Source organism: Symsagittifera roscoffensis, chromosome 3, assembly GCF_963678635.1.
Source record: "Symsagittifera roscoffensis chromosome 3, txSymRosc1.1, whole genome shotgun sequence".
NCBI classification, from domain to species: domain Eukaryota; kingdom Metazoa; phylum Xenacoelomorpha; order Acoela; family Convolutidae; genus Symsagittifera; species Symsagittifera roscoffensis.
The window spans coordinates 80,427,758-80,442,063 of record NC_087064.1 but is presented as its reverse complement, the minus strand read 5'-3'; the positions used below and the strand labels follow the sequence as shown (position 1 = coordinate 80,442,063).

Below are 14,306 nucleotides of genomic sequence, written 5' to 3'. Positions count from 1 at the left end.
TAATCAATGTATCAACGCAAAGTAGACGATAAATTTCAGTTTCAATCACATAATTCAAACCTTTTTCAGAAAAACTAATTAAATTAGTGATAATTATGGCTTTCAGATTCAGAAGAACTTCATTTTGTTGGTCATAAGAGGTCCTGCAGTTAGGGCTGCTTTGTCCACTAGGGGCTTCAAGTCGTCTCCTATCGATGTGTACTTTCCAAAATAAAGAAGATCCACAAACAAGTCCTCGCAAATCAAACTCGGCGTACTCTTGGGCAAATTCTCCGCCACTACCGGTAGCAACTCAATTACATCAGCGTATAAAGTCTTCAAGACATGTTTATTATCTGAATAAATAAGAAAAAATGGAGAGAGCAAATGACAAAACACAATCAACTGTGCTTCTGTTTTTACTAATGGTTTCAACTTTTCGGTGAGAAACTGTCTAGCAAGATTGAGATGCGAAATGTTTGCGTGGTAATACAGATACTGCGCTTTCAAAACGGTGGCGCTGACCTCGCTACTTTCTTTTGCGTTTTTCACGTTAGAAACTTCAAGCGCCGCTAACGGAGACATCAAACGTATTTCATCACTGCTCATAGTAATCAAAATCGAAGTCTCGATACAGCTATAGTAAATAGGGGGCAAATGGTTGAGTATAAGTGACACACTGTTTAGTCGCTGGAACTTGTTAAACATATCTGACTCGATGGCGATTGCTAAATGAAAAAGGTGATCCACAACTGTCTGTGGGGTCATATTTGGTAAGCAAAGAATCTCGAGACAAACTGAGCACAGAAGATGACTAGCTACACTAGTAAACTCTTCGGTTTCCCAATTAAATCTGCAAAAGGGTTCGCATTTAGCAGCCATAAAAACTCCGCGCGTCAGTTTCTCGATAAGAGAGTTCAAATAAGAGGTAGCGGGGTTCCAGTTTTTGAAACTGTCGCAAGTTCCTGCGTTTTCTAGGAATTCGTGCGACACCAACCATTCAGGCGGTTTGGAGTTTTTGAACGCATCAACAACTGTCATCACAAGAAGCCGCGCTCCTTCTGTTTCGATCACTTTTTTGTAATACGCAACCGTTTTGTATAGAAACGTTATAGGCTGTTTATGTAACCTAAAAATACGTCCGTAGCTTGTCAAAAGTGTCGATAAATGTTTGAACAAAAGTGGAATTTCAAGGAATCTTGTCAACACCAAATCGAAAATTGGAACGAACCTAACGCACAAGTTGCTGAAGTACGTGGGGAAGAAAAACCTGTTCTGAGGTTGCGCGTTGTGTTCTTTATATATTCCCTCAAAATGAAAATTTTCCTCATATTTTTGGTTGTAAGGAAGTTGCCAATTTGCAAAAACTCCACCTTTTGTTTCTGGATCTCGCAGATCATTTTTGTCAACTAAATCGCAATAATAAATTATTCGTTCTTTCAACTCGTGGCTATTTTGCAGTAACAAATGAATCGAGAATAGAGATACTTGATCTTCCTTTTGGCCAAATGGCCGCAATAGCATCGCGAAAACAAACCTATCCGTGGTCATTACATTATAATCCCAGATCATCTTATTTATTACGTCTACAAACTTCGAACCCATTCCTTTCGCCCCGTTTGTCAACATCTCATAGTTGACAAAATCACAGAATGTCTGGATGTGTTTCGTCAGATTTCTCGGTCCAATTTGTTCCAGAATTGTAGCGCAGACAAGCGGGGGCGGTTTGAACGTTTCATCTTCAGACAACAATAATTTCCAGAAAAAACAGAGAAAGTATTGACCTTTCAATTGCAAAATATAATTCACAACCTCATTACTAGGCCGGGTCAGCAGCTTCAGAAAATTGTGATATTCATTTTCGACTTCTTGTTTCAACTTTTGATTAACTTCTACTTGAAAAAAAGGTTGACTTTGGTACAGTGTAATTAACTGTGTAGGCATATTATGCAGCATATGATGTGATAACATATGCGGTGTTTTCCCCTGGATAATTTCAAAGAACGTTTTGAACATTTTGTCGAAGCAGTCAACTCCTGATATATGCATGCAGCGTGCGATATTCAACATGAAAAGTTTATTGTAGTCTTCATTATCAGGCGAAACCATGTGAATTATCATATTTGTAGTATTATATTTTTCAGCAAGAGCTATAAAGTTTTTCACGCCGAAAGAAGACATCATTTGGATGCAAATGTTTTCCAGTGAAAAGTAAAACTGGGAGCTTTCCAAGTATTTAAGTCGATGCTTATAGTTTGAAAGGTTTATACAATGAGAGCAAAACGTGTAGAAGTAGGCCATATTTAATCTTGGTAAAAACAGGACAAATATCTCTGCACAAACTAAAAATGTCCTATAACACGCTTGCTGTATTGCACCTTGGATCACCGAATCGATTGAAATGGTCGCTTGGTAGAATGTCTCGAAAAAGGTGTCCATATACAGACGCCCATAAGTCTCGACTAGCGCCGGAGATGGAAACAGCACGTTTATATTTCCAGCAACTCCTGCCTTTTCCAACTGGGGCATTAATTGCTTCCAGTGCGTTGTAATTTGCTGGAACAGGACAATTTTGAGGGACATTGTTAGATTCAGTATTGATTTGAAGTCTAGAGGGCTCAGTTCCCCAGCAGCTAGAAGATTCCCGATTAATTTAACCGGTGTCTGCGTTGGAGAGTTGAGTATTTCTGAAACCAACTTCTTTTGCAACTGATTTGTGGAGGCTTCCATTGAGCTCGAAAAATTTAACAATTTCACATACAGTGAAATTTTGGTGTCTTTGTCAATCTTCTGTAATGTATTTTGAACTTCAGCTTGCGAAATTTGAAGTTCTCGTGGGAAGTCCACGTCGCTGTATTTCAGTTTCTGGGTCTGAGTTTTAATCGTGAACCAGAGAATCAGCCTGGACATTTCTTCCACATTAGCTGTTTCCAGGTCGAAGCAACTCATTTGGTGGTTTGATGCCAACGCTTGGTCTATTTCTACAAGCTGGTTAAGTGTTTCGTCAGTAACCTGGATAGTCTGGTTTAGAGTAATGATGGACAAAAACGAGACGAGAAGAAAATACAATTTACGAGCATGGTCGCCAAGTTTCCACTTCGGGTGGTTTCTTTTCAACGCAGTTATTACAGCATTCATGAAAATCGGAACTTTGATCGCCTGATTCTTCAGAATTAGTAACTGGATATTTGTAATCAAATTGTCCCAGTGCTGTGAAGTAACATCACTATCCAAAATCATCTTCTCAATCAACTCCGTCAATACCTGCTGCAAACCATTTGTCGGAGTTTTAGGAGCCAACAGGTTTGGAGTTGAAACTGTGTCACTACTGGACAATGATTTGTCTTCACTTTGAGCTGGTGTCTCGGGTCGAAGCAGAGCTCGCTCCAGAATGTGCACGCAGTATGGCTGCAGGAGACAGTTCACAATCAGATCGTAACGGGGCTCACTTAGATCTGGATCCAAACACATGGCTGATTCTGACTGCAAAAGAGAGCATTTGATGAATGCATACAACCGCACGACTACTGTACTGAAATTTTTATTGTACTGAACTATTTTAAAATTTAAAAAGCAAAGGAAAGTATTTGGCACAGAGAAGAAGCGGCATAAAAATGGACTCACACTATAACACAAGTATTACTTGCGCATAACTACCATAACCGAATGCTGAGCAATTAGCACAGACCATTTCATATTTTCAAAGAAAAAGCCAACAGACAGTTGGAAAAGTGTCAATGAACGCAAGGAAATCGAAAAAACAAAATTGACGGACTAGTTTTTTCCGCCTAAAATTCCACTCTCGAAAGTCGTTTTTGCGCGCCATTGCCGCCTTCGTTGAATTTTGCCTATTCTATGGTGATTTTAGATCAACAAATTTCAAACCGCAGCACAATTTTAGATTTAAAAAAATTAGGAATAATCGACAGCCATAGTAAAATAAGCAAAAATTGTAGAAAAATTACTAAGAAAACAAACGAATATAAAAAAAAATTAATTTTTTTCAAATTTTTTTTGCAGAAAATTTTTGGAATTTTGAGGTTTTTAATTTCTAAATGGCGCTAGAAAAACTCCAAAAACAATCTGAGAAAAACTAAGTTTTCATGGCCAAATTTAGCAAATATATGCTATTGCCAGCCTCCTCGCTCGCATTATTCGTGATTTTGCAAGGAAAACAAAAAGAAAAAAATTAAACCACACATGAATACCAAGTTCCTGCCCATTTCTTTTTCACATGGTCGGAACAAGAAACTAACTGCAAAAAATCAAATTTTAGCGTGAAAATTTTAGGACTTTTTGTGGAAAAAAAAACAAAATATATCATAACGACCTATAACAGAGTCTTCACTACGTTCTTAAAAACCAAATTCAAATATTTCCATAATTTTCATTTTCTCAACTTTTACAATACACGTATGTATTTCAAATTATTTGAAAAGATCCGTATTGAAGTAATAACAAACATCTGCCTGCAATGTGTAAGACGCCTGGCCGCGCCTAAGGCAGTTCAAAAAATACAAACACAGTATAAACAACCAAAAACATACAAACCATTTTTATGATGAGACTTCCCGGGTCTACTTTGTAGTGCTGGGGTGTAAAAGAGCAGAAATTGGTCCTATTGTTTATGCACTGTGAATGCTGGATGATGGGGTACAAGTACCTTCTTCCACGTATTGACAAAATTTGAGACAATTTCCTAAAATTGGAGTAAAAATTCCAAATTACTGACCAGAACATTGACTTTTTCTCCAACTCAGATTCATCATTTCGCTTGACAGACTCAAAAATTGCGTAAATATACCGATAGATCTGGTAGGATGGCATCAATGGGTCGTTTCTAGAAAGCAGTTTTTGCAAAATTCTCAGAACCGTTCTCGATACTTTTCCTGTTGTTGTTGTTGTATTTGGAAAATGTTCAATTAACTGGAAGAAATTACTAAGCAAAACTTGACAGTTTTTATAAGTGCAGAGAGACAATAAATCTTCAATCCAGTTCATTGTGTCCACAACTGCCTCTTTCAAATTTGCGTTTGCCATGCATCTTCTAATAAGATCAAAGAGATAAAAGTCGAATGAAGTTATTAAAGTATCATTTCCTTGGTTTTTAAAGATGCTGGTAAGAATTTCGAAAAGAAGTTTCCTTTTAGCAGAAGTGCATTCACTCGATAACATATCCTCGTATATGAACTTCAAGCACTGAAGTGTTGATTCAAGTAGTCGCTCATCTTTGACACAGACAACATCCTCGAACTCCAACAACAGGGATCCATTCCTAGAGGCATAATAATCCGAGTCTAATTGCGCGATGTCTTCGAAAACATTTTCCGTTTCGGTCAACAACTCCAACTTTTGAAGTAAAATACTGCAATTTTCAATAGCTGCATCCATTTAAGAGTCTCAAATACAGATATAAACCTGAAACAAAAATTTCTTTTAAATTCAACTAGCGCAGGACTTGCGCCTACGGAGCTTTAAGCAGATTGTTTAACGTCAAAATTGCTTCCCATAAAAGAAAACAACGAAATTTATTGCAACTACAAAAGTTCAGAAATACACCAAAAAGCCTACAGAATACAATGGCATTTTCCATTTTTATACAACGAATGTGTTCAACGCCAAACTTTGAGTTTTGTTTACCAATTTCTAAAGGCAATTTGCTTTAATTAAATCGCATTCGAGACGTTAACCGAATTTTGTTGACGAATTCGAAGCTCATTTTTACTTTTCCTTATTACATCTTATATATCTGCCAATCGATTGCGTTGAAAATGTAAATTGAGCTAAATTTAACGCACACCTAAAGTGCATCGTCAGGTTTAAAAATCTAACTAATAATTACAGAATGATCACAAGCCATGAAAACTGTCAAACATATTATTCGAAGAAAATCTTATCAAATTGTTGCATAAGATCTATTATAGACAGTTACACAGATATTTTTCTGATATATAGGCTTCTCAGCCTCTGTCGATCAGCTCCTTCCGTAAACGTCCAAATCGTTATTCAAGAAAGGCTGTATCAACAATGCCGTTTTCCCATTGTTTATACAGCCTCGATTAGAACAAGTTGATGTAAGCGCTCGAAGTTACAGCCACTACTAGTGAGTTCCAGTCGTGGAACAAAGCTGCTGTGTTCCATATCAAGACTTCAAAAATACAAAGTAAATTCACAAAAGAAAAATAATATATTATCAAAGTGATGGAAGTTTTAGTCTTGGCTGTTGTCGGTTCCCCACTTCCGGGTTCCGCTCAACCCGGTGATAGCGGGTCGTATGAGCGAGAAAGACGTCTTCAGCCGGATTTCACTAGTGGCATCGGAATAGGGCGTATTACTCTTGTCGGATATCTTCTGAGCGAGCCTTTTCACGAACTTTGACGCTTCTTTCCCCATGCCACCAGTCGTTGAAAACACAAGGGGCGTGAAGGTTCACGTTCAACATTAATCATTCTGTCTTTATATGACCTCCTCTTTTCATTCTAATGGTTAAAATATAACGATTTGACTGATTTTCCAATATAACTTGGTGCGTTGGGATGAAATACAAGGACGTATAAATAAATCTTAACGCTTCTTGCCCAGAAATTGTCGCAGACGATGTCGAGACGCGCTTCGTTAGATGAGTTCGCAGTACCCGGTTGGAGAATTTCACCGCTAAGAGGCTGCAAATGAGGCTCTATGCCAACTCCTCGGCAAACAGAATCCAGGGTATGGGCGAAAAAAGTTCTAACCCCGTCATGTCGCTGCCCTACAAAACCTCCGGATTTACAAATCATGGTGTAATCCACATTGAAGGACTGTTCACAAACGCAATTGGTCGGCAGGTTCTTGACAGGTAGGCAACGCATCACGAAAGTCACCTTTATTGAGTGCTTATCCCTTTTCTTCAATCGGAAGGTTATTCAGCCAATTGAAAGCTCCTTTCTCGGCTGTTAACTCCATCTTTCGTTTTTCGGAACTAGTGGAAACCGATAAAATCTTCTGAAATTGTTCATCTGAACGTTCTCGCTTCTTTTACATAAGAACATGCTTCCGTTTTGCCTGCTCATGGCGTGTGTCCACCGTTAACGATGATTGCTGTTCGTTTAGGAGAATCATCAAAGAAGTAGCCAGAATAACAGAGCTCGTTAGCTCACCGGGGGACAAGATCACGGGGCTCTGAATGTCAAGTCCACCCAGGCGGCATGGGAGCCTCAATATGTCACGAAGATTGGGATTACACGTGTGCCCCAACAGAGCACGGATAAAATGATTCTCGATTGTTTCCTCTAGGCAATGCACATGATCACTGAAAGTGTCCACGGTACGGGCAAGAAAGTTCCACTTGTTCCGGAATCCAAAAGTGAAACCAGCATAGGCTGCTTGAGGTTGTATCGACGCAATTCCTGACAGTTTCTCAAGTTGTTTTCCAATTTTTTCAGCGCGGTTGGTCAAGAACTGGTTCTCATACTTTTTGCACCCAAGTGGTGTGCCTAAATTTTTGGCACCTTCGGCAGTGATGACAACACCAGTTTCTTCAAAGACAAGTTTCGCTTCATTTAGCTGTTCAGGTTTGACAACTAAGATGGTCTTCTCTGCATTCGGGTAGTAAACTAAGCTCGGTCCCATCTGACAAAGAAAGTCCCACCGGTGTATTAGTTGCCTCAGTTTTCCAGCACCTCCAGCGTCATCCGGATACCAGATATGCTTGCCACTGTTCACAGGAACAGAGTAGATAAGCAGAGTAATGGAGAGGCCATAGAAAACCATGCAAACGGGTCTCCCTGAGTCGCTCCCTCTTCATCGGATAGTTTTTCACCAAAGATGAAACGCCTGTTCGCATCGCGGTAAAAATTGTGGGCAATTGTTTACACAAGGGCAGCTGTACTGGACGTTATGTAGAGCTACTCTGCGGTTAAGGAGGTTAAAGGCATTTGCTGCGTCTACCAGAAGGACTCCGTCACTGTCACAATCGTTGAAGAAGTTTCTCATAGAACGAATAGTGGCATCAATACCACTCACATGACCAGCAGCGAGTTGTAGGTGGCCAGATGACATCTCCATTACAGTTTTTAACTTCCTGCAAAAAGTCTTACCAATGATGCGGCGCATAGCTTCCCCAATGCCGATTGGGTGGACACCAGGACATTTATCGAGGGCAAGAAGGCGACTGGCAAGAAGGGCCTCAACGGATGACGGATCCGTATGTGTCTTGCAGAGTTTGCGGGATATCAGGGCAAGAGCTGAGCAAAGATCATTTGAGGCTGGCCTAACTTCTTTGGAACAAAGAATGCGCCGCATACCCAGAGCGTCCAGGCCGGAGGGTCCTGCTCCACAATGTCTAAGTTGAGCAGATGTTCGAACATCTTCACTAGAAATGGAGCCGAAAATCAAATCATGAACTTTTGCAAGCGGTCCTCTTAGAACACCACTCCAATTGACAGATGAAACTTTAGGGTGCTTGTCATTCTGAATTTTGGTTGGTTCGAGTACGCCGCCCCTCAGAGGTTGGTTCGAGTACGCCGCCCTCCAATCTGTCTTCAAGGAGTCTTTAAGCTGGCGTGATTTTACCTTCCATGATAAGGTTGGCAAACGCTTGAGTTCCAGTTGCTATAGTGAAGAAGCTACTTCGCAAACAACTTCGTGACTTGTCATCAACTTGCACAAATTTCCACGAGAATTTCTTTCATTTATTGTGAACATGCCTTCAGTTGCTGTTACATCGTAGTCATAGTTCAAGATTTTGTACTTTTCTGTCATACACCCACGCATTCTTCTGTACTCCAGGGTAGAGAGCTTCAAAATTTTCAATGTTTCATAGTAAACTAACTTGCATAGGCGGCTTTGGATTAATCTGGTTGCCCTTCGCTGAACATTTTCAATCGATATTTTGTTTTTTATCATGAAAGGGTTCCACAATTGGATGGCTTTTGTCAGATTCGGTCTCATCAAGGTTTTGTAGAGGTTCGCCATGATTTCCATCGTTAATTTCAAAATTTATCGTGAGATTTTCGAAAGTCAACATATATAACACCGACTTCACTGCCTTTGTCTAACTCTGCTGTCCAATCATCCAATGCCCTTAATAACTGAAGTGTTGTCGATCGGCCTGACAACAATTCATATTGTTTATTGGAAATCGTTTTGTCCAGAACAAAGTAGAATAAAAATGTGCCGATTTATGATTTTTTTTCTAAAACTTTGCAATATTTTGATGCTAGGCCGACTGGTCTGTAATTGTTTGGATCGTTCTTTGAGTCCTACTTAAGCAACGCCGTGAAATTTGCACATATCCAATACTCAGGAGTTATAACAAAATCCCATGATTTTTGAAATGCTACACTCCATGTTTCGATCATTTCATTTCGAACTTCATAGAGAATCCAAAAGCGCAGAATACCTGGTCCCATTGATTTTGCTACGTCTAGTTCAGAACGGTCTTTCAAAGGTAGCTCTTTACTGAGGAAAAGGTCATCTGATGTTTTTTGATTTTTCACGACATCTCAGTCGCTTGTCGTGTCCATAGTAAAAGCTGAGATGAGAAAGTTTGATAGAGTCTCAACTTTGTCCTCACGAGCTCTTTCACATTTATCGTTTCCTAGCTTGAATGTAGGTATTGTCTCGGTTGACATCACCTTCTTATCAAAATAATTCCAGAATTTTTTTGGTTGGGATTTCATACTTTCTCATTTCTACTTCGTGTGTAAGATTACAGTTTCGTGTCATTTTTCTAACTTTATTCCGATTTTTGCAAAAGGTACCGTAACTTCGTTGAGTTTTCTATTTTCTAAAAAAATTTCGATTTTCTCGTTTTTTTTTGTAATATATTTTGCCGTACTTCGTTTTTCAATGGTAGTTTTTTTTCGCTTAAATTGGGTTTTTACCTTTGGAGCATGTTTTTCCGTTGCATCATCAAGTGTTGTCAAGTTGTCAAGTTGCATCATCGAGCATCATCACGTTTTTCCGTTGCATCCATTTTTGTTGCAGAGATAATGAGTCGTCATAATTGATCTTATTTGAAAATCGGAACGCAGGGAATTATGCAATCAGTTTTAAAACATCTCCTTAAAAGCAACATAAAATTCTAAAAAAAAGACACTAAGGCCGAGAGAATAAATTGGCATTTTCTTTTTTCTAAATAAGAAGTATGTTCATCTATCAGCATTGTGTCGCATTCTTGCAAGTTGTTGCGAAGCAGAGTGTCGCCTTTGAATAAACAATTTAAAATACTGTAATACACAAGTGGAGAAAACAAGTATTATGACCACGAGCGAAAGATAGTTTTTGTTAATTATTGAAGATCTTTTTATATGGTGAAGATGATATTTTTTGTTTTTTTTTTCAGAAAAAGTGTTAAAATTTTTAATCTAAATTTGTTTTTTTTTCGCAATTGGATTTTTGTTTTTGTTTATTGTTTAGGTTCGATTAATTAATTTTCTTTGTTAAAGAGAGGCAACCCCCTCTTTCGAACCAGTGGAATACAAAGTTCACCTATTCATTCATTTTCTCAAATTGAGTGAATCGCTATACTTTAATACTTCCAGCCATGTTTAAGAAATCCCTATGTTGACTTTTTTTAAGAAGTATGAAATAATTCTATATGTATTAGCTACAGTTTATTTTAATTTGGCCAAGATGTGCAACTGGGCTCAAGCGCTTCTGCTAACAATCAGATTTTCATCTAGTATTGTTTCTTACCTAGTCATGCCGCGTTTATTTAAGATGCATGTTTGAACTAAATGTTATGATTTGCAATGCTTTTTTTCAATATTTTTTAAAACCATTTTTCAAATCCTAAATCAGGGCTAATTTTAGTTATTTGATGCTTGGTGAATTTAGGGCTAGTTTTGATCCTAAATCAGGGCTAGTTTTGATGCTTGGTGAATTTTTTGGACACTAAGCTATGTTTTAGGCTGTCTTTTCTTTTACAACTCTTCTTGATTTTGGCCTTGATTTTCGTTATGTAAACCGAAATCCTATTTGAATTTGTTGACTGATTATGGCCGCATGAACTGAGTTGGCTGTCTCATTACTAAAAGCCTCCATCCTGCTCTGCTGAAGATATGTGGAGGCTATAGAAACATGACCCAGTTAGTAGAAGCAGTAAAGGTAAAGTGAGTGAACAAATTCAGGAATAAAAAATAAGAGGCTTACGAAAGCCTCGACTAGCAAAGTTTTGGATCAAATAATTCAGCAGAGAAGGTTTCGGAAGGAAGTTATTGCTTGGATCAGTTTCAAATTTGTGTGATCGACAGCGAAAGGATTGGTTTTTTAGGGGTTGTCATACGTAGACTTCTTATAAAGCGCTTGAAATGAATTTTAAAAAATGCTAGTTATTTTCCACACTTGCGAGCTTGCGTTCGTTAGTGTATTAGTACGAAACTTTTGGGCTAACCTAACTCGCCAAAAAAGTTGTTAATTGAAAGTGTTAACTTAGATGGAAACTTCACTATAGCATGAGAAATTGCATAAAACTTGTTCTCTGCTTGACTTGTAGTTAGTCTTTGCCAAAAATTAAACGTTTGTGGCTGAGTGCTTAGTGGGTGAGACTCATAATCTCTAGGTTGCAGTAGTTAGTAGCTTTAAATCTGAGACCTAGCCAAGTTTTTAAACTAGTTTGAGTCGTATTTCTTCTTTTCTTCTAGCAAGTGATGAAGCTGCTTTTTGCGCTTGCTATTAATTGCGAAGCGCAGCTTCGCTTCTGCGGTTTGATTTTGTTTTCATTTATTTTTCCTATAGAACAAAAACAGATCTTCAACAGAATGATTAACTTTGCTCCATGTTTAGGTCAACTCAATTACGTTGACTATTATTTCGCACTACTCCTACCTTGAAGCGTTCTGCATTTTAACGTTCTTCAACTAATTTTTTCTGATTTTTAAAGAACTTTGAACTGTCTCATAGAAATCAAAAACTGACTCAAACTAGCAGTATTTGGACTATCATTTACTGTTAACTGAGATTTGTAAGAAATCTTGTTTATTTTAGATGATATATTAACCAAAATTGAAGACGAAAATCTAAATTTCTACAAAAAAAAAATTGAGCCAGGTCATGACTGAACAATTAGAAAATAATGTCCATAATAAATCAAGAAAAGTAAAAGGAGTAACCGTCTTTGGATTGAGAGCACAACTAACAATTGAATGAAAAAGTGGGTAAATGTTCCATCCAGTGAGAAGACAGACAACTTTAAAATGTTCAGGAATAACACTATTAAACATGTAAGGGAGAGTATACTCAGTTTTTGGAATAAAAAGATCAAAAGTGGAGATCAAAAAGATCAAAAAGATCAAAAAGATCAAAAGTTTTTAATTTTCACCGCGGTAGAAAAGGCAACATTCACCTGTTTTTAAAGTCAACATTTTGAAAATCAATTTGCTACACTTGGAGAATAAGTAACAGCTAATATCATCCAAAACTTGTCAAGCCAAACTTAAAAGCCAACGAAATTGAAATATGAGAAAAATATGAGAATTCAAAATCAACTGGTAATGATGGGATTGCACAAAATCGACTAAACTTTCTAGTCCGATGCTGGTTGATCATTTGGAAAGTTTTGCCAATATCTGCCTTAGAAAGGAAAATTTCAAGCATAATACCACTGCAAACAGATGGTGAAAAATCTAATACCAATAATTGTTGTTCAAAAACTTTTTTGTTTTCTGTGGGAAAATTTTTTGAAAACCTTATTTTCTGACAACCAACTAAGTTTGTGGTTTGAAAAGCTTGAGTAATAGAAATCAGATAAGGTTTTAAGACAGTTTCTCTGGTACGAATGCATTTTTATTCACTACAGTTTTTATTAGATAATCAATTGACCACAATCAAATATTGATTCGTTTTGCTTCGCTGACTTAAAGAAAATTTTTGATGCCGTTGATTGTACATTTTACCTGAAAATTATCTCCAAATTGATTTTCAACGTTAGTTTCCAAATATAAAGTTCAGTTAAGTCACAAAATGACAACAACTTCTTTTTTCAGATGTTGAGGACAAAATATTAACAACTTGTATGTTCTGTTATATAAGAGTTTGTGGAAAGGTAGCACAAAGCTAGGTTTCGGTTACTTTTTGTTCGGACTTTCGATACGAAAGTAACGGAATATTTGTGCTCGGGGTGGGTTTTTTTTTCTTCAGACAAATATCGACTTTTTAACCTGCCATTTTTGACGGAATCTTTTTATATCATTCGAAAGCTATTGTTGTCTTGAGCTCAAATCTGAAAAGATTTTTCACCTGTGATCATTTTTCGTAAAGTTATGGGGGTTTAAAGATTGCCATTTTGGCCAATTTGGGACAATTAACGCACAATTTATTTCGCGCTAATAACGCGTATGCGGAGAGTTAATCCGTCTTAAAATCGTTCCAAATTGGTTGAAAGAAGCTTATTTGCCATAATTGATTTGTTACAAGGAGCAAAATCTATTGTTTTGTACTTTATGTGGCGTGTGGGGGATGATTTTATAAAAAAATTTCAAATTTTAGAAAAAAATTTTTCATTTGTTTTGATACATTTAATTTTTTTTGATGTTATTACTGCTCCATAAAACCTTAAAAGGCAGTCAGAGCATTCAGGGCTTCGCCCTGGTAAGAGAAGTCTTGTTGTTTTTTCTATACGTTAATGAAATCCGTCCGCCAGCTGCATTAATTTAACTTCGTTTGCCGATCATGCTACAAAATTTCATTCTCATAATTTTGATTCTAACCTAAGAATCAAATCGGAGCTGCAAAGTGTAAGTGGTGTCATATGTGATAAAAAATCTATTTAAAATTAGTCGAAATGCATAATGATGATATTTGGTTATTTGTGGCAGGCTGGCAAGGTTGAAAATGTTTTTTTTTTTGCTTACAGTATGATGGCCGAATTTTTTAATTATAGATATGTACGTCAAATCTCAAAGGTTTAAACAAAGTTAAGGCTGCGTTAAATTTGCTAATTTTAAAATTTCGCCATTTAAAGGTAGAGTTTTTTTTATAATAATCGAATGTCATTATACAATTGCGCTACAAAGCCATTAAAATTGTGGAGATCAGTTGCATATCGCTTGGCTTTAAGAAAATTATTCAATGGAAATTATATAATGCAAAAGCATATACTTAGCACATGTGATTACGTTTTATTCGTCTTTCATGCATATGAGATAGAGACAATTTGCGCCTTTTTGATCAGAAAACTTCTTTGAAACTTTAAAACAACTAAGCAGAAAAACTCACTTGAAACTTTCAAATTGTGTTCACTGGAAATGCGACGTCTTACTCGAGCTACTCCAGTCATTTTTGTTCGGACTTTCGATACGAAAATAACGGAATATTTGTGCTCGGGGTGGGTTTTTTTTTCTTCAGAC

The 14,306-nt window shown here is 37.3% G+C and overlaps 2 protein-coding genes across 2 annotated transcripts in view; both read right to left on the bottom strand.

The window, feature by feature from the left end:
* LOC134841833 (la protein homolog) overlaps positions 1-14,306 on the bottom strand; it is a 36,635-nt gene that overhangs the window by 5,261 nt on the left and 17,068 nt on the right. The window lies entirely within an intron of this gene.
* Positions 11-5,393, bottom strand: LOC134841982 (mediator of RNA polymerase II transcription subunit 23-like). The gene is made up of 2 exons (XM_063858109.1): positions 4,531-5,393; positions 11-3,462 (listed from the first exon to the last, which is right to left on the bottom strand). The coding sequence occupies exons 1-2, from the start codon at positions 5,368-5,370 to the stop codon at positions 109-111; spliced, it is 4,194 nt and encodes a 1,397-aa protein (XP_063714179.1). The 5' UTR covers positions 5,371-5,393; the 3' UTR covers positions 11-108.